Source organism: Enhydra lutris, unplaced genomic scaffold (genome assembly GCF_002288905.1).
Source record: "Enhydra lutris kenyoni isolate GAN:26980312 unplaced genomic scaffold, ASM228890v2 scaffoldscaffold72, whole genome shotgun sequence".
NCBI classification, from domain to species: Eukaryota; Metazoa; Chordata; class Mammalia; order Carnivora; family Mustelidae; genus Enhydra; species Enhydra lutris.
The window spans coordinates 1,381,260-1,402,776 of NW_019154156.1; the positions used below are offsets into that span (position 1 = coordinate 1,381,260).

General features: G+C 35.3%; 1 protein-coding gene across 1 annotated transcript in view; it reads right to left on the reverse strand.

Moving 5' to 3' along the window:
* Positions 1-21,517, reverse strand: part of LOC111159969 (SRY-box 5) — a 521,422-nt gene that overhangs the window by 114,606 nt on the left and 385,299 nt on the right. Inside the window, exon 7 of the mRNA XM_022522689.1 lies at positions 8,856-8,976. Coding sequence (XP_022378397.1) covers positions 8,856-8,976 — 121 coding nt within the window. The remainder of the gene's footprint in view (positions 1-8,855; positions 8,977-21,517) is intronic.

A 21,517-nucleotide genomic window follows, 5' to 3' on the forward strand; every position in this document is an offset into this window, starting at 1 on the left:
TAGACAAAATTAAATATTCATTAGTGGTGAATGCAAATAAAATATGGTAATCCAGCTTAATGAGATATGCAAGATAAGTGAGACCTAAAAGTAGGAGAAAGAAAAGATGGACATGATTTTTTTTTGTATTTATAACATTTACCCTCACATACATATATATTATGTAGTATGTATCAAATACATAGTATATATGTATCCCAGCATACATGTTACAACCTACAAATATGTTCACATCATACATATTACATATAGGGTCTACATATAATTAGATGTAAATATGTATGTCTGTTTATATCTATATCTAGATATATCTATATTTCTGGGAAAATAAGTACCAAATTGTCAGTAGTGATAACCTCTGGGGAGTGGGATTATAGGAGTATATGAGTGTAGACAGATAACTTTTAGCTTCTGTTTTCTATATTTCCACATTGTTTGAGGTTTGTATAGTCAGCAAGTGCTATCTTTAATATATTAGGAAAAAATGTGAAGGGTTGTTATGAGCTGACTATATAAATAGGTTTAAGAAAATACTCTTTGAACATAGAGCAGAAATAAATTATTAGGGAAATAGTACTATTTTAAAAATAGCTGTAGTTCTTTCTGCTTCTGCCCTTTCTGCTGCCTGGAATGGAGATACGGTAGCTGGGGAAGATATCCAAGACCGTGAGACAGGAGCCACGGTTTGTGGAAGGTAATGTAATAAATAAGAGAACACCCTGGGATCTACTATCATGGAGCTACCATGGGAGCACTGTTTGGACTACTAGGTAAGTATCATTTTGGTCTTTTACAGTAGGTAAGCCTAATACAGTGTCTAATTCCACGTGGTATTCCAAGAGCATGACTTCTTCAGTCCTTGTGGAAAATGGGCATCTACTGTAGAGTTAGAATTAAATGCTCTCTTCCCCTGTTTTGTTAACAACTTTTCCTACTTCCATATTTTCCCATCAACCTCATGACTAAAGTTTGCCTTCTAATGGAGTTTTTTACAGTGAAAGAGCATGTACCCTGGAGAAGAGAAACATTGGTATCACCGACAGTTACATTTATTCAAGTAAAATAATGCATTGCTCTCCTGGGCTCATACTTCAGTCTGATAACCTTACTTTCAGTCTGCTACAGAGATGAGATTCCATGTTGGCCATGGCCAGAAAAATATGAATTTAGAATTCTGAGGGGTAGGCTGGACAATGGCAAATTCATATATGGTCAACACCACCTTTTGAGGCCCCTTGTCTTAAAGCTCAGTGTGTCATTTGCCAAACACTCATTCCCTTTGACGAATCTATATGATCAAGAATCAGGTCAAAAAGAAAATACTGACCCAAATGGGTTTATATTTCAATTGAATGGCATGCTCATGTTCTTAAGTGTTAAAAAAATAAACAAGATGGATTAAAAGATTAAATATATATTTATAGTCTAATAAAATCCGAGGAATTTATTGAAAAAAGGGCTTTTGCTTTTTTTGTTTGCTTGTATATGTATTTTGTTGGTAGAGTGTGGCGGGGGAAGGCTGGATCAAACACTATTTATTACCATAGCTCAGTTATCATCTCACAGAGTTATGATGCTTAAAAATTAATTATATGTGTATGTTTTATAAACAATAAGGTACAATATAAGCTATTATTTTTATACCAAGTTATGACACTTTGTCACAATGAAGACATGTACATCTTCCCTTTCTCAGTGATGAATTTTGTAAAAACATTATAAACTACCTTTTAGAAAAAAAAACACATTTTATTGACCTGGAACATCTTTCGCATGAGAATTGGGGGGTGCTGACACCATAAAATTGTGGAATGTTATATACATTTCTGCACTCAGTTCTCTTTACTTTTTAGTCATCTCATTTTTTAAACCACCAATCTTACTTCTTACAGGTAGGAATTTAAATAATTGGCTGTTTAGGTACAACAACAATTCTTTAAAAAATATAGGTAAATATATATATGTATATATATATTTATATATATTTTTACTGATAGTACTAATTATATATATTTATATAATAAATATATAACAAATCATATCATATCATATCATATCTATATTTACTAAGCTCTACAACAAAGCCAGGTTCACTCAAAGTCATTGGTTCATAAGACGTTTCAGGGGAAGAGGGTAAAAAGAAGGGCTGATCACAATAATTTTAAAACACACAAACACAGGAGCCCGAATATATGATTTAACCTCTCCTCTCTGCTTATGTACAAAGAACCTACAGTATGTGATCCTGACAACACATGTTTCCTATTTTGTCAGTTTGATAAAAGCGTACCATGTCAATGGTTTTTAGCTTGTGATTTGGTGATTGTTTCAGCACTGATTGTCAATGACCTGTATGTCAGCTGACACAGCTGATACAGTTAAATCAGAAATTAGCATGCAGTCTCCTAAAATGCCAGACACATGGACCCTTTACACAAGAGAGATATAATGGAACCCACATGATATCCCCATTAAACAATGAAACATGTGACATTAACCGAAAACAGGAACACATCAGCAAATATGCCTGAGGAAGTTTATGGTATTTAACTCCTAAACATTAATTTTATTGTGGTGTATGAGGAACTAATTAACTGAGAGTTTCCTTTTTTATTGGAAGCGGAAATACTGTTCAGAAAACTGATGAAGAATAAATACAGCATATTTTAAGTTTATTAAGCTTGGCTCATCGACTTCTATTTATTTAAGCTAATCTCATAAGGCAATTAAATATTTCAATCAGTAACTTTATATGGCTATTTTATTTAGCACATTTCTGAAAAATTAACATGTTAAAATGCGGAGAGAGTATGTGAATATATTTCCAGTTTCATACAGCCAAAACAATGACTAAATACATTTTCAGTCACATGATCTTTTCCAACATGAGCTTTGATAAATACACAAAGGGAAAATGCCAACAGAAAAGTTAAAGCTTGGTGATTGTGATGTAAATAGTTAAGGTTAAGTTTGTATCTACATGAGACAAATGGTTTCCTTCAGCACTGTAATACTTTTTTCTAATAATTCTATTTTCCCAGTCAGAGGAAGCCTCGTTCAGCTGTGGCAGAATGAATGTGATCCTAGATAGGATATGCAATGGAATTAATTGCCAAGTGCGGTTTCAGAATCCATTTTTTTTTTCCTTTTGAAACAGGATCTGTGTTTTGCTGGCACAATGCTAGGCACTACTTCGTATATAATCCTGCTTAAGCTCTGTAACAATTCAGTAAAATGGGTGTTATTAATCCATATTATAGATAAGGAAACTGAAGCTCAGTAAGCTGCCCAAGGACAATCAAAGTAGCAGAACAAGGCAAAACTTGATTCCAAGTCCATGCTCTCTCATTCCAAGTGCCTTTCAACTAGTAATTGCCTCCTTGACACTTGGTTAGTTATATCAAAACAGACAAAACAATTAAATGTTTGAGATCATATAGACATAGGAATCAACTGGCATAGACAAATTAATCAATTAATCAAGTTAATCAAGTGCTTATCTATACAATTAATCAATTAATCAAATTAATTGTTTATCTATATAATATTGTCCATAACCTGTAAGCACAAGTGGTTATAATATGATAGGTCAACACCAATAACTTTCTAGTAAAAAAGGTCATAATGGGTTTTTAAATGAGTATAGACTAGACTAGGCCAAAAGTTCCTAAAATTTCTTGGATTCAGGCACCACCAGTGGCTCAATAATTTTTTCATGGCACCTGAGAGCAAAAGAAATACCTAAATGCTCCATCATTTTGTTAAGTAGTAAGTTCCAAAACCTAAGGTAGTTTATGTAGTGTCTGACAGATGTCTCTGTATTTTCCCTGAAATTTTAAAACATGCTGTATGCCCCTGTGGATTAGCAAAAGCACCCTAGAACCTTAGCACACAGTTCGGGAACCTTAGCACAAGGCACATGCCCATCTATGGGGAAAGATTCTATCTGTAGCTATGTGACACATTCAATTTGACACTTCGGACTAAACTCTTGAGCCAACTCTTTTACAACTGTTTGTTTTATACTGTATATAGAAAACGGGTTATTTTATTGGATTGCCTTCCTGTAGATTTTTTTAATTTCCACATAAAATGTGTTCCTGTCAAAAATTTCTAAGGCAGCTATTAGAATTATATGACTAGAAATTTTACACCCAAACAGAAAGGAGAGGGGCAGAGGACTGTAGTTATTAGTACAAAGAGAAACACCTATTCCTCTCATTTCTGCCTATAAACTACATGTTCTGAAGGAACAGCATTTAACCTTGAGGGTGGGGTGCAAGGAGGCCATGTGTTATGGAAAGAGAACTGGAAATTGGAGTCAGTTGAAAGTGGTATTAACCAAACTTATGACTTTCAACCACCTTATCTCAAAAGTTTCTCTCAAGTTTAATATGCTAAAACCAACATACACATTCAAAATTATTTTGAATTTTGTTAGATTTTTTTTTCCATGATGAGCAAACACAAAAGTGGGTGCCTTCTTCCCAACATGAAACTATTGTGTAGGTGTCAAAAGCGTGTACATTTTATTTCAAAACTATCTACCTGAAACAAGTTTTGTGGTCCACTAGTTGGAGCCCTTTGTTAAGAGGTTACGATTTCAGTCAGATTTTCTAGCAGAGGCAAAGGGACCATGTCCTAAGACTCTTCAACCACCCAAAGTGCATTTGAACCAATTCATTTGTACACCACTTATTATTCAGCATTTGAAGCTTATTTAGTTTTAAAACTTATTTCAAGAAATTTAATGACCGCTTTCTGATTAAAATGAGCAGGTACCTACAAATATAATTTAAAATTAGAATTTTGGGGGCACCTGGGTGGCTCAGTTGGTTGAGTGTCAGACTTTCGATGTCAGCTCAGGTCATGACCTCAGGGTCCTGAAATAGAGTCCTGAGTCCAGCTCAGCATGGAGTCTGCTTAAGGTTCCTTCTCTCCCTCTCCCTCTGCCCTTCACCACCATCTCCACTTGGGTGCACGCATGCACATGTGCTCTCTCTCTCAAGAAAAATTGGGATTTTTAATTATGCAATATAAAAACTGGGGTGTGTCTACACATAGCAACTTAATTGAAAGTTTTTATAGAACTGTCAAGTTAAATATACAGATTATTCCATGAATTTCTTTCTTTGAATGGAATGGTCTGTGAATTGAGTTGATTGATCAAATCAGTGTTTTTACATAATTGTTTTCAAGTTATTACATATATTGAAAATATTCAATTTAATAATGCACCATTATTTTTACCTCCTTAGAAATTTGGAGGTATTTTCAGATATTAAGAAATAAGTAGGAAAAGGAATAACTAGATATGGATCCATGAATAAGTGTGGTTTCATGTTTGATCTCATTAATAGCAAATGCCAGACGAAGATCTGAGATTCTGATAATACTACATCAATAACTGTGAATTTATTTACATATTCATGGATTAAGAGTGGACTATAACATTCTTTAAAGATTCTTTTCTACCTGGATGGTTTGTTCTGAATTCTTAGCTGTATTGCTATTAATTTACTAGTCTATTGTTTACTGACATTCATTCTAGCAGTTAAGAGAGAATCCAGCAACTCCATTCTGTGGTCCCCATTCCATGCCATATTTCTCCCATTACATTTCTCAAGGAGAAAATATTTTTATGTCCAACTGAAAGCTTCCTCCCTCTTTGGAAAACAGAAGATATTAACTCAATCAATGACAGTCAGGTTCCCCCAATTTTTTCTTAAGATTTATTATTTATTTTAGAGAGGGAGAATGAGAAAGCAGGGGGAGGGGCAGAGGGAGAAGGAGAGAGAGAATCCTAAAGCAGACTTCCTGCTGAGTACGGTGCTTGCCACCTGCAGCAGGGCTGGATCCCAGGACCCTGAGATCACGATCTGAGCCAAAATCAAGAGTTGGCCACTTCACCGAATGAGCCACCCAGCAGCCCCCAACTTATGTTTTTATTTTTTTTTCCTGTTGAGAACATTTTAATTTTCTTATGTTGTTCCAGAGATTTTTATTTTATTTATTTTATCAAGTCACATAGTCTAAACAGAAAAATTTATCATTGATACCTTCTTTGAGTGGATTGATGAAAAGCATTTGAGTTTTTGATACCAACAAATACATGTTTCATATTTACTTGAAACTCATATCAAAATGAGGTGGTCAGCCTCTTTCATTGAGAACTACCTAATAATATTCTAAAATAACTGACAAGCAGAGAAGTCACACATGGTGGACAGTAATAAGAAAGCCCATTAAAGAGAGATGGCAAGATTTGTGTCCTTCCCTGTCTCTGTTCTTTCCTGAAATGTGATTAGGGAGGAATAGTCTGGACTATTTACTGATTCCACCCAAACTGACTCAAAGTGCTGGAGTATCAACAAGAGTGGTACTTTCTTTTGCTACTGGCTTCTTAGTTTTAGAGTTTGGCAGGATGCTAGTTTCAAGCTTGCCAGCAGCTGCAAAGGCTTTATTCTATTTTATTTCCAAGGTTACAAAAAAATGGTATTATTTATAATTTGAAGCACCAAAGATATAAATATCAAATGGTTAATATATGAACAATTTTAGAAAGGGAAAAATTTCTCCATGCCACATCACATTAACGCTGAACAAATCTAGTATGCCAACTCTGTCAAATGGGAGTGAGGTAGAGGTGTTCTTGACCTTTTCCAGGCCTCGAGTTACACTATTGTTCATACTCAATATGGTTTTCTCTTCAGCACAATATTTGCTAACAGGACTTATTTCTACAGTTGCTTAAAAAAAATTTTCTTTCTGGAAAACAGAACTAGTCTATATGTATATATTGCAGGTGCAGTCTGAGACAACTGATGATTTTTTAAAAGTGTCTTTTTTTTTTTTCACTTTAGTAACCAAGGTTACCAAAAAACACATTGGCAACATGTGTTTAATGTGAATAGTAATTCCTTAGGAAAATGGAAACAAAACAAAACAAAAAATATTTTATGATTAAAAACTCAGAAGTTAATGTAACAACAGAGTTTAAAATTCTGTGTTTAGAATTTAAATTATTCTTATAATTATATATTTAGCATATAAACATAGCCCTTAATTGTAAAAACATGTTGGTGTTTCTGGATGAATCAATCTACAAAGTTAGAATGATATGGAAATAATATGAAATGAATAAATTCAGGATCCAGAGCGAGAACACGGTCTTAAAACATATGAAACTGAAGTCAAGAGAAAGATGTGCATAAAGAATGTAAAAAAGGCAAATACCACACAAGTGTGAATTTTTATAGTGCTGAGTTCAGTTCACTTTTGTCTAGACTCCGTAGTTACAATCTACTCCTCTCAAATGGCTTTGTGTATTTGAAAAACTATATCCCATTTCTTCAGTATTATACAAAGAAAGGTTCAAAGACTGGGGATAAATGTTAAAATGTGAAAATTCAAAACATCATTGAGCAGGAAGCTTAGATCTGATTTCTAGAATGCTGGACAGAGTTTCTCAGATGCAGAAAGTACTGAAGCATAGCAAGATGTTAATGGGGCAATTTATTAACATATAAAGGAGCCCAAATATACTGGATTTTACAAAATAATATTCTATACGAATAGCTAAAAGATGATATTCCATTAATTGTTTTCAATTATGTTCTACTTTTATTAATGAAAATATTTCAATAAACTTGCCTTCTCTGTATTTTTTATGGCCATGGTAATAGGGTTCTATAAGATATGTTACTTAGCAGTCTAGACTCTCTTTGGAATTTGCTATGATTTTTTTTTTAAAGATTTTATTTATTTATTTGACAGACAGAGATCACAAGTAGGCAGAGAGGCAGGCAGAGAGAGAGAAGGGTAAGCAGGCTCCTGCTGAGCAGAGAACCCGATGTGAGCAGAATCCCAGGACCCTGAGATCATGACCTGAGCCGAAAGCAGAGGCTTTAACCCACTAAGCCACCCAGGGGCCCCTGCTATGATTTTTATTTAACAGATTATGGTTGGCATTTGGCTATTTAAATTTTAGAAAGTGAAGTATTAGACTGTTTACCAAACTAACAGTATACATTTTCAATTCTGGTAAAAAGGAAGTCATAAAATCACAGACATCTAGATATAATAAGTTATATAAACAGTTATCTTAGCCTAATATCCCACATAGTGTAAAAATGTCCTTGTAGTGTTTGTAATGAGGTGGTCATTCCTTCATTCATTCAATCAACAGGTAATGGAATGTTGTGCTAAAAGTTTAGGTATAATAATGAATAAGACAGAATCAGCACCTGCCCTCAGAGAACTTACAATTAAAATAAAAGAGAAAAAACACAGGATCCAAAGGAACTAGGAGAAAGGGATCTAACTAGGTTAGGCAAATTTTCTCTGATCTGAGTTGGAAGGCATTTATTCATTGACAATATAAGTCCAGAGTCAAGAAAGAGTATGGTTTGGTCTAAGAACTGAAGGAAGACTACTGAGAAATTAGGCTATAAATATAGGGAGGATATAGATAATAAAAGGCCAACTAATTCATATTAAGAAACTTGAGTTTATCTTAAAAAACAATGGAAAGCAATTGAAAAGCATATTCCTATCCTATCTTTGCAAAAACAAACTGAACCTGAAAATTATATTCATATTACAAAAATACACTGGAAATGGAAGTGACGAAACTGAAATATAAAGAGCAACTATTGGCTTCAGAAGCACAGAAATAACCTAAGTTCTTTTAAATACCAACATAAATCCTTTTCTATACTTTCTGTGTGTTTCTTCTTTAAAATAAAAATGCAATATGGGTGATCTCATTTCTTGGTGTGGCAGGAATATTAAATTGCCTAATTTAAAGCCATGCCCTCCACCCACTCCCAAATGGAAAAATCAATGGTACTTACTACATCCAGCCTTATAGCTGAAGCCTGGAGGAAGGAGGAATCCTTGCTGGGCAGCTGCAGCCAGAGTCCGTTGATCAGGAGGGAACACGGGAATCATTAATGGCGGCAGTTGACCTTGAACCTGCTGAACGTTATAGAGAGAATCAAAGAGACGAAGTTTTGGTGCTCCATGCCTCCCACCCTCCTTACGTTATGATAAAGAAAACCATTTATTCAATTCAAGTATACTGGCATACAAGCCCATACACTGGGCCTGAGGTCATGCCTTAGACAGGAAAATTAGAGTACACTATAGTTGGAAAGTGTTACCAAATTTACTTTCTAACCTAAGGAATAATTTCCCTAGATATCCTACACGAAGTACCACTACGTCATACAAGAAAGCCTTTTCTTATTGCCCTAATGTAATAATGGTTAAAAAAATCACCCTTAGGTTGAACTAAAATCTCCTTCAGTAAATCCTGTTAGGGATGATGCTACCTTCTAAAACAAACTTAACCAAACTGGTATCATCTTACATATAACTAGCTTTTCATTATTTGAAGATAATTGTCATGTTCACATAATACTGCAATTTTTTTGAACAAAAGAGCTGGCAAAGAAACTTAGAGAGTCACTAAGACTTTCCCCTTGGTTTATAAAAAGGTAACCAGGGCCAAAAGAGGAGAGACTCATCCACGGCCAAGGAATGGGAGAGTTAGATTAGGTCTAAAACCCAGTCGCCGGAATCTCGTTCTGTGTTATACTTTTGTCTTCATCTATCTTTTTACAATCAGTTGAACCACTCCTCAAACCACAAGGTCTCTGTTTTGGTTGCCATCTTTGGCATACACACTAATTTGCTTATGTCACTCTCAGAATATGGGGTTCACATCAGTAAATAAATAACTGAGCACAAAAGAATCACTATCTTCTTTGAACTGAGCAGAGATTTCTAGAAATATAACCTAATATAGTCATTTCTGCAGCAATATGACATTAGTGATTAATGGAAAGGTTGTCATCACTAAAATAAGTTGGCTTTCCCCCCCAAATATTTAATTAAGCAAGATCACCCTGGTGAACAGGATTACTGGTTAGTGTTTGTCACTAAATATATGACCAAGAATTTAGGATCATACTAAAAATCACATATCTGACACTTCATTCTCCCTTACTCTTCCCTTTCCATGCATTAATTAAGTCATTTGGAAAATATTTAATTAACACCTACTATGCACAAGAAAATGAGCTTGTCAGTAGGGAAAGAAGAGTGAACAAGAAAAGCAAGATTCAATGTAATGTCTGCCCATTACATTAGAGTGGGCACAATGATTTAAAAAAAACAAAAAAACAAAAAAAAAAAAAACGAAGACAAAACCAAGGAAAGATTGCAAATTCACTCAGTTCTGAATCCTAACAAGAACACTGAGCCATCCCTCAGACTTGTTTTCCGTTTCTTTCATGGGCACTGAACATTCTTGGGGCACGGGTGATTCTCATAGAGCTCATGGTTTCTCACTTTAGAAGTCTACCTTCAGTTTGCCCATTATTTCATCTTTCACAGTAAAGCTCTGAGCTATTTCTGAGATTTTGGTTGTTGAGTGTGCACTGTGGTTTGGGTGGGGAAATGTCTGAGAAAAAGGTGGGAGGGAGGGGGAAAGAGACACAGAGAAAGAGACAGAGAGAAACATAAGCACTACAAGAATGAGAGATCTGCTTTCAGCAATGGCTCCAAATTGGAAAGCATTTCTTTTAGCCAAAAAGATTTTAAACCTATCACTGCCACCAGAGTGAAACTAAAAAGGAATGACAACAAAACAGGAATACAAAGAGACAGTGTCTTAAGGTTAGCTTGTAAGATTGAGATCACTACAGCCAACAATTTTTGAGCATATTGGAGGAAAGATATACCTTACGTAGAAACCAATGGAAAACAATTGATTAAAGACTCAAAATTAGAGAGTGCATATTGAACAAGTTTGTAGGAATAAGTGGTCTAAAAGCATCCGAAGGCAAAATCGGCATGGGTGCACGTTTACTGCAAGAGGACACCGGGCAGAATGGACAAGAAAGAAAGAAACAGCGAAATCAGCTCCTGTATGTATTTTCTACTTCGTTGTTTTTAAGTTATCATATTGTATACAGCTCATCTCCTCCCTTTGAAGGTATCATCGGTTCTACGATGTCCAAATAAATTTAACAGCAGCATTTTAGAGGGAAGAAGAAAGGGACTTCAAATGAAAGGCATGTAAGGGTTATAAGAAGTACCCAAATTTCAGATACCTTAAAATTTGGGGAAAAAATAACTTTCAGAATTGTAGAAACAATAGGTTCTTGTTTGACTGTAGGAGTTCTCAAACTTGAATGCATATTAGAATCACCTGGCAAGCTCTGAAAAATTCTCAATGCCCAGACTGCTTCCCACGCCAGCTGAGTTTGAATCAATAGGGGTGAAACCCAGCCATGAGCATTTTTTAAAGTTCCCCTGATGATTTCAATGTGCATCCAGATTTGAGAAGTACTGTCTTAAAGAATGCTTTCAGTCACTGTTGACAAATCTTTTTGTCTCCTTCCTGTTTTGCATTGAGTTATAGAGTACCTTCAGGTATGTAAGCTGTTGAAGGGGAGACGGCCTGACTCAGAGGTTCTGGGGCCTGGCGGGTAGAACCAGATATTAAGCTAGATGGCTCATAGAATTCCTTCTAATTGAGTCTTTTATCTGTTTTTATATGTCTCTTTTGTGAGAAACTTGTGATGGTTTGCTTTTACCTAGAGAAGAACAACCAAATCCCTCAGTACAGTATTCAAGATTTTTCACAATTTGTCTTCAGTCTGTCTTTCTAGATATGTTGCTCTTCAGACGCTCTACTCTTGCCTCAAAGGACCACGAAGAGTTCCTTGCATACTCGGTGTTTTTCCATGCCTGAGTGTGTTCAAAAGTATTTTTCTCCTCTGTTTTGAGTGATTTCTCTTTTCCTTTTATTCTTGGCAAAATTCTACTTATTTTTCAAAGGCTTTTGAGACCCACATAATGTGTTTGCCTGTGAAGCTCTTCTTTCTTGTGGTGCCAATTTTCAGGCAGAAAGAACTGTTACTTCTTTTAACCTCATAAAGCTAATACAATGCTTACTGTATTGAATAATAGTTACTTGTATAACTCGAGTCTCCCTGATGACCTACGAGCTTATTTAGGAAAGAGGTTGTAACTTATTACTGGACCTCTAGAGCTTAGCACAGCAGCCAAAACTATTATATATGTATATTGATAATTCATGAATAAAGAAGAAGAATGAATTACATAGTCCCATCTTTTAAAATTCATCTTTGTGCACCAACTCCCAATGTCCACAAAAGGCCTCTGGGTAACTGTTGCTTACTGACCAGAAAAGAATCCAATTTCACCAAAGAAGAATGACAGCATAAAGTACTGCTTCATGTTCTTATTTTTAAGGCCCAGCTAAATAGTCACATTACCATTATGTCCATGAGTCTTAGAATTATGATGCATGAAGAAATAGAAGAGCAATCCTGATATATTAGAAACTTATTACATATTTCTGTAATGGACAGATATGTCTGCCTATCATATTCTAATATCATGTTGTTTAATTATACCTTTCCAGTATGTTTTAATAATAGGTAAAGTTACTACTCTATCATTACTATTTTCTTTTTCAAATATTTCCTGGATTTTTTAATATTTATTTTTCCACATTAATTTTAGGATATGGAATTTCTATTTGAATTCATTAACCTGATGGCTTGATAGCCAATAGCAGGCCTTATCTTTTAATTTATTCAAATCTTGTGTTGCTTCATATAATTCTTATAAATTTTTGGTAATTTTATTTTTAAGTTTGTTTAAAAATACTTTTATTTCTGGAGTGTCTAGGTGGCTCAGTCAGTTAAGTGTTCGACTCCTGGTTTCGGCTCAGTTCATGATCTCAGGATTGGGGATTGAGTGCCACGTCTGGCTCTGCGCTCAGTGCAGAGTCTGCTTGGGATTCTCTCTCTCTCTCTCTCCTTGTGCCCCCTCCCAGCTCCTATACTTTCCCTCTCTCTCTAAATAAAAATATAAAATCTTGAAATATATTTATAAAGGGAAGGTTTTCTTATTTTTTTCTTATATTGTTTAGCTAGTTTTTGTGTGTACATAGACTATTTGTGTGTGACAGTTTTTATCCAGGTAAATCACTTAAACCCTAATAATTTAACTAATTTTTCAAGTAAAAATTTGAAAATTCTAAGTGATATATGGTAATGAATTCCAGTGCTTTTAAAAATCTGTGCATTCTGAACCTTTTGTCTTATTACAATTACAGAAATGCATTTTGCTTTAGTTTTATAATTTCTTTCAGTGTCTAAATTTTCCAAGATCTACATATATAGAATAATAGAGTTTTGAGGTTGAGAAACAGTAAAATAAATATAATCCAAAATGTGTGGCTAATCCACATATGCAACTTAAAAATGTGTCTCAAAATACAGTTACTCATTATTTGTAGAATCTATATGTGCAAATTTGTCTACTCACTAAAACGTGTCACCTCTCCACACCCGAATTTACTTGTAGCAGTGCTCCTGCAGTCACTCACAGACATGTGCAAAGGAGTAAGACATTTTGTTGGTGATTTCACCATTTAAAATGCATATAAAATCAATAATAAATATTAATAAGGTGTCTTTAAAAAGAAACACACATAAAACAAGGTTATGTGTTGATCACATAATGGCGTGACCAAAGGCTCTGAGGAACCTAACTGTACTTTCCCCAGGAACGATTGTTTGATATTTGCTAACTCAGCATTCATGCCAACTTTACAGAACATAACTAGTGCCAATAATGAGTGCCAATTGTCTTACTGCTAAACCTTAACTAATTTTCAGTTTATTGTTACTGAAATTTGGTCACCTTTTGGGAGAAAAGGACACATCACATTAAAACTGTGTAATGTTTTCTGAATAATTCTAAAACTAGTTTCTTAGAGGGTTAGTAATTCACACATATTTACAGTTTTGAATATTTCCAAATCCTATTCACTATTAACTTCATTTATTTTCTTTGACTTAATGCACGGAATTCCTTTTAAGCTTCTAATTAAGGTTTAAAATGTGTGACTTTTATAATTAAGTTTCAATAAAATTGTTTTGTCACAAAATTTTAGTCCTTTTAATAGGTAGCATGTTATTCACTGGTTAGAATAATAACTACCAAAATAAATTTAAGAGGCTACTTCCTTTAAGATGGCATATTATGTTTTAACATTTTTTATAATTTTACCATATAGTGCAATCTTGTCCTCGAAAATCTTAAGAATGCAACACAAACCAACCACTTCACCATATTTTTAAAAAACCAAGTTAGTACTTATCAATTATTCATAGTTAAATATTCTCAATTTTATGTAGATACTCTATTGCAAACCCTTTGGTCACTCCCTGAATATTCTAATATATCAACCAGATACTTAAAATTATTCATTTAGCTTTCAGTCACATGGCTCTGTTTATGAGTTTATTCATTCAATCAACATTTTCACTAAGCAGAATGTGCACTTTTTTGGTAACCAGGGATACAGAGATGACTTCACATATGATGATGCCTGCTTTCTAGGAGTTCTGGGTCAGTTTGGTGGGGCGAATTCGATAGCTAACTATAATACACTGTCATTAATTCAACAACAGACACTTGTATAGGATTTTCTGGAAGCACAGACAGAGGGATTCCTAACAGCCAGGAGAAAGCAAGGTGAGCCTCATGGAGATAGGTACACGGGTACAGGGTCTGAATGGATAAGTAGGAGTTGGCCCAGCAAAGAGATGGGAGTGTGGGAAAATAATTCTAAGCAAAGGATAAGACAAGAGCAAAGAAATAAGGACAAAAAAAAAAAAACATTGTGTGAAGGGGATGCCATCTGGGATAGTAAAAAAGGTAAGAGGGAAGTAGTGGTGAGAAGGTCTATCTGAATCAGTTTGTGTATAAGGGTAAGAAGCATGAAATTCCCCATGTAGGCTCTGGGGCACCACTGAGGGATGTTAAGTAGGTTAGGTAGAATACTATGATGGTTATATGGAGAAGGAATTTGAAAGACCAAGTGTAGAGACAAGATAGGAAATGGGCAGGTAGTAAGATAAAAGACTCAACTGGGCAATACATTATGAGAGCTTGATCAGTAATAAGAGGGTTAGGAATAAGGAGAAAAAGCCAAGAAATATTTTTTTAAAAAATGAAAGCTGTTGATAATGGGGGAGGTTATGTATGTGTGGGTATGTAACAAGTCCATGTACCTAAAGTATTTATATATACTTATTATATATATGTATATATGTGTGTGTGTGTGTATGCATATGTGTATATATGAATAAAAGGACAGAGTCAAATATAACTCTCAGGTATCTAGTTTATGTAACTATTTATATCAGAAAAAAAGCACAGATGGGTAGTGATAGTTTTCAAGGAAAGATAAATGAATATGGTTTTGCATATAATGTGTTTGAAGTACCTAAATACTACTCTCTTGGAGATACCTTGTTCATAGATAAGGCTCCAATCTGAAGTCAGGTAAAAGAACTTTAGAGGTTACAGTCTGATGAATCACCAGCTGATAGAGTGAACTAAACAATCTGGAGAGGGTCTAAAGTATAAAGAGAAGAGACAGCTTAAAATCATCTTGGTCACAACAATAGCTCAAGGATGGGCAGAAGAAGAGGAATCTACAAGTGGAGAGGTAAGAGAAAAATAAAGAAAATCATGAGTACATTGTCACAAAAACCAATGGAATTTCAAGGTTGAGTTAGTGACTAAAAGTGGGCATGTAGCAGACAGAGTATTTCAGAGAAAAATAATATATTCTAGAATTGTTAATTAGAGGATAGTGATGAATCTAACATCAATTCCATTGCAGCAGAGGGTAGAACCATACTGCAAAAGTTTGCAGTCTGCATGAAGAGACACCAATGTAGACTCCTGTTCAGAGAAGGTTCAAGGAGAAGTTAGGAGAGACTCTGACAGCAGCTACCTAGGGATGCACAGACTTTATTTAGGTAGTAGTGTTTTCAGAACATTTATTGACTGAAAGGAGGAAATAGAAATTGAGACTTTTGAATGTAAGAAAGAGAGAAACTAACTGGTGGACCAGAGTTCCAGAGGAGGCTGAAAGGCAAATCGACATGTAGGGATTAGTTTTGAGTAAGAATAACAACGCATTCTCTGGGCCCTGCAGAATGGTGTTATTTGAGTGGATGTTAGCAGCTATGTTTTAGGCATAGGGAAATGAGAAGGTAAGGAAAATCAGGCCTGAGGAAAGAACTTTTCTCAGTGATGAAGGCAAGGTTCTATGCCCCAAATGAGAGAGATGGGGATTGAGTTCAGTAGGGGAAAGAGAGTATGGGATCGTCACTGAAAGAAATGAAAAAGAAAGTAAACCATGGACAGTTAAAGGAATGATAGAGGTTGCTAAAGCCTTAGGAGAGACGTCATGCATGAGGATGCTGTGAGTCTTCCCTTTCCTGCGGTCCTTCTCAGAGCCTGTCACTGCGGATGAGCAGCAGAGAAGGTGAATTCCAGCATCCAGGTTGGGGAAGAGGAAGAGTTTGGGGGAACTTCAGCAAGTCAACATCACGAGGAAACCAAAGGTGGTTTTTGAGTAGCGATGGGCTTCGGGTTCAATCCCAGGAAGAGAGGTCTGGAAGGCATTACTAGATGGGAAAAAGAGAGGAACCAAATACCTAGAGGGACTCCAGGATGTCAAAGAGCAGTTTGTGTGAGAGCTCGAACAACAGGAAGTTAACTTAGAGTGGTAGATTTGCTTAAACTACATATACAAATGTTAAAAATAAGAGGCAGCTGCATGATTGAAGTCCTCACAAATACAAATCAAATGCAAAATCTAAAACTTTCAAATGTTCCTCAAGAGTTCAGTGAGATGAGTACTGTCGTGTTCGAGCACACAACATCTTTAGGGATCCGTTCACCTACAAGTGAAATTCAGCCACCTTCAGTGGGGAACAGAGCAGCTGTTTAGGAGCACACAGGGACACTACACAGTAGTTTTGGAGAAAATGAAGAAGATAATATCCAAATGAGATTACAAGAGGGGTTTAGGTAGGCAGGAGATAATTACCCAAACCGGAGTAACCAGGATGACAAAGCTAACTTTCTATCATTAGCGAGAAGAGGCATGGGATCGTCAATGACCACTAACAGTTTGTGATTTTTCATTTCATAGACCAGAAAGGAGATTTGTCAGTTTATCCTACCCATTGCAGTGATCTTTAGGAACGAAAAAAAAAAACTACCCGAAAATGAAGAATAAAGGCCTCCATTTATCTTCCAATTAATCTACTAGGAAGACTAAAGAAAATTTCATCGAGCGATGCAGGGACATAAAAACTGTGCTAAAATTGCAATGCCTGCTTCTCACTTCCCAACAGCCACACTGGGGTTGTATCACCTCTAATTTCATGTGATTCAAGACAAAGACAAAGTAGCCATATTCTTTTAGAACAAAAATGAACAGCCATGTGGATTTTTTTTACATAGTACTCTTCTTCGGCAAAAAGCCACAGAACTTTTTTTAAAAATCGTTTCCAAGGATGAAAGTGACTTTGCCAAGCAAAGTGGCTTCAAAACAGGCCTCAAAAATACTAATAGAAAGACAGATGGTTCTACTAAGAGCTTGGCTGCCAAAGTTAAAAAAAAAAAAAAAAAGTAGAAAAAAAAAGTAGGGGGGAAAAAAAAAGAAAGGAGTGATGCTATTGAAGCTGACTGCAAAGTTATCTGATGACTACAAATACTTTTGTCCCATCGCAAGTGCTAACTCTGCCTCCAGGGCTGATAGAGCCAAACTACTAACTTTGCCACATCCGATCCCCCTGTATTCCCACCCCTCCTAAATAAAACCTGTCAATGCCAAGCCCACAAAACAGCACAAGCACGTACTTGATTCTGACTGACTGCTCTGCAGAAGCAAAATATTGCACTGAAGGACTCCTATTTAGGAAGAGATCCACAAGGAAAATTGCTTTTCTTTTCAAAACTGCCTGTCACGGTTTCTTTTTCTAATTCCCCCTTTCCTCCTTCTCTCTGTTACCGAAGGGCCCCTGGGCCCTATGAGTTTAGATGATACAAACTCAATTTGTATAAAGAAGGCAAGAAGCCGCACCACAGAGAGGTGGAGATAGTTTGCAAGGATAGAGAAATAATCCAGTCAAGACACAGTGCAATTTTCTTTCCAAACTACTACTGCAATAATACCTCCACTTTATTTCCTTCAGGGCAACTGTCATTTCTTTTTAGCCAGATTGCTACTAGATATAATAGAAACTGAAATATTATATGGTCACTGACTCTTCCTTTCAATGGCTCATTTCACTATTGCATTTTTACTTTTGCGCGATGTGTTTATTCTTGGCTTTGTCACTGGCACACAACCACTTTCCAGTGATGTAGAATTAAGACCTCTGTCACTTTAAGGCCATAAAATTTCATTCTTAGTACTACACAGGTTTCACTTATATGGTTTCCTTGTCTAATAGTACCAGTTATTTATTTTCGAAATTTAAGCATTACATTCTTATGAAGCACCATGTTAATATACATTAAATTCCTATCAAGCAAAACGATGGCATTTCTTATAAGTATACAACATGCTTAAACAAAGTATAGTTGCTGACTTAAGGGAAAAAAATCTCTATTTTAAAAGTTGATAATCATAGAAACTCGAGGGTGGCAAAAATACGGTGTTAAATAAGAAAGCAATTGTGAAAGAGAATGGGAGAAACAGTCATTTCATTTGCCAGGGATAATTTTGAGCCGAATTAAAAGGCAATGATTAAAATATCTCATATGATGCATTATTTAGGATCACATTATCATTTGTTTCGTAAAGGCAATATTTTGTGTAGCTCGATAGCTGTTACTTGATAAAACCAAAGTCTTCTTTTATAATCAACTCTATTTGTTTCGTGAAATGTGTGTGACTATTTGTATTACTTATCATGGCTCCTGACAACCAAACAGGCTGGTTCACGTGAGGGTGCATGGTTCTCTGTTCGCATGAACAGAATCAGGCTTCGCAAACACTAATACAATCTTATTTTATATCATGCATTACTATGTCAATTGTCATCTACATGCAAATGAAAGACAACATAAAATATAACGGCCAACATGAAATATATTTTTCAATTATATTTCTCAGGACATCATCATTAGAAAACTTAATAAAATTCACTATTTATTGATTTATGATTTATGATGTTTTGCTCGATGGCCTATAATAGATTATTAGTGTTTTTTTTCTCATGCAACATAAATCTCAGTTCAACATAAGTTCTTTAAATATTACACCTCAAAAAATTATCATGTTGTGGGAAGGATTAGTGACTGCTAATGTGTACGGGGTTTCTTTTTGGAGTGATGAAAATGTTCCGGAATTAGACAGTGGGAATGGTTACAAAACACCAGGACTATACTAAAAAGCACTGAAATGTATACTTTAAAAAAGGGTGAATTTAATGAAATGTGAGCTGTATCTCGATTAAAAAAAAAAGAATGAATAAACTTTAAAAGATCACATTAGAAAACATACACCTTCACTACTACCTAAAGCAAGGTTAAGTGAGCTTTGAAACAGTCATGTCCAGTATTAGAATAATGTTTTGTATTTTTATAAAGCTCTTGCACATAAATTAGTTCATTTATACTTTATCCTGCCTCTTGGAGATCAGCAGGTGAGGTGTTGTTATTTCAATTTTAATAAGGAAATTGGAAAGGAAAACAAATAATTTGGAGATTTACCCATGATGACACAAGCCAAAACTAGAGCCATGTCTAGAATTTAAATTTTTGAGCCTTCTCAATTATAAAGAAATTGTAAAACAAAAATGTAATAATTTTCTGAAATAAAAATACTGATTTATATGAAAACAGAACAAAAACAACAATATTAATTTCCATATATTTGCTCAGCATAAAAAAGGATCACATTTAAATTCTCTTTAAAAGATAAAATTCTATTATGTTTTTTCTTGTTTTGTTTTGTTTTTTATTTTTAAAGATTTTATTTATTTATTTGACAGATCACAAGTAGGCAGAGAGGTAGGCAGAGAGAGAGAGAGGAGGAAGCAGGCTCCTGCTGAGCAGAGAGCCCGATGTGGGGCTCGATTGCAGGACCTTGGGATCATGACCTGAGCCGAAGGCAGAGGCTTTAACCCACTGAGCCACCCAGGCACCCCAAAATTCTATTATGTTTTATGAGATTTTTATAGTAAAGGCAGCATTTTGGCTTTGATTTTCCTCTTCGTATTACAATTTATTTTGCTTTATATTTTCTGTCCACACTGTTTTTTTAAAATTTCATTGTGTATACATACTACCTTAATATTCTGAAAATTAATCAGAAAAACAGAGATGCAATAGAATATAGTGCCTGGCATATCATAGAATATTTAATACAGGAATTGCTACCCTAAAAATCCCTACACATCTTAAACTGTGAGTCTTTGTTGCCTATTTTGGTAGAAAATAGGAAAAAGTTATTTGATATGCGACTAAAGAATGATTGAAAATAAAATTTAAATTCTTTCTACTCTGATTTTTATAAAAAGTATATATAATACTAACACGTATTTCAAAGTTTCCTAAAATCATTACCAATTACTTTCACCTTTATTAGTTTATTTCTCGCTGAAATATTCTACAGCATTGGGATTTATTCTATGGAATGCGCACTGGATTATGAAATCTTTTAACATTTTCTATTTCTTGCCTGGTTACTTTACACTTCCCTCTTTAGATTTAGGATTATTTCTGGACAGACCTTTTATTCTTTGACCTGTTTTCACATTAGAGACAAGGAGGTGAGGCTGAAAACTTCACCTGACTTCTACTCAAGAACTGCTTTTTCCTCAAAACCCAACTGCAGCATCTCTGCCTTTTTAAAGACTACCCAAACTCCCCAAGCCAAATATATTCATTCATGTGTTGAGTGCCCACTTTGTGCTAGGTACTGCTCTCATGTCTAGGAATATTGCAAATAATAAGACAGACAAACACTACGAAAGAGGAAAAAGAAAGCTGGGATGGAGGCTGCAAGTTTAAATATGGGATCAATGAATGATAACAGTGTCATAATAATCTGGAGGAACTGACACAATAAACCTCAGTAATCTGGGGGAAAGTGTTCCAGGCAAATGGAAGAGGAGATGCTGAACACCTAAGGTAATAGGGCATCTGGGTGGCTCTCGATTTGGGCTTGGGTCAAGATCTCAGGGTTATGAGATTGAGCCCCGAGTGGGGCATGGCGCTCAGCAGGGGGTCTGCTTAATATTCTCTCTGTCCCTCTCCCCGTGCCACTCCCCTCACCAAATCTCTCCCTCTCAAAAAAAAAAAAAAAAAAAAAAAAAAGCCCTAAGGTAAGAGTGAGCATGCTGTGTTCAACAAATCATTTCTTTCTGCCTCTACTCCATATAGGGATTCCACTAAGTTGAAATTATTTGTGTCTATCTCCACGAGTAAACTGCCCTAAGGGCAGCACATAGAGAACTCATGTTGGTATTCACAATATCCAGCTTACTGTCTAGCATATAGTACATGTGCAATTTATGTCAATTGCACCAATTATTTTAAAAGACAATTACTATTAGGAAAGGCTACTCGTGTTTCAGTCTCAGTTTTT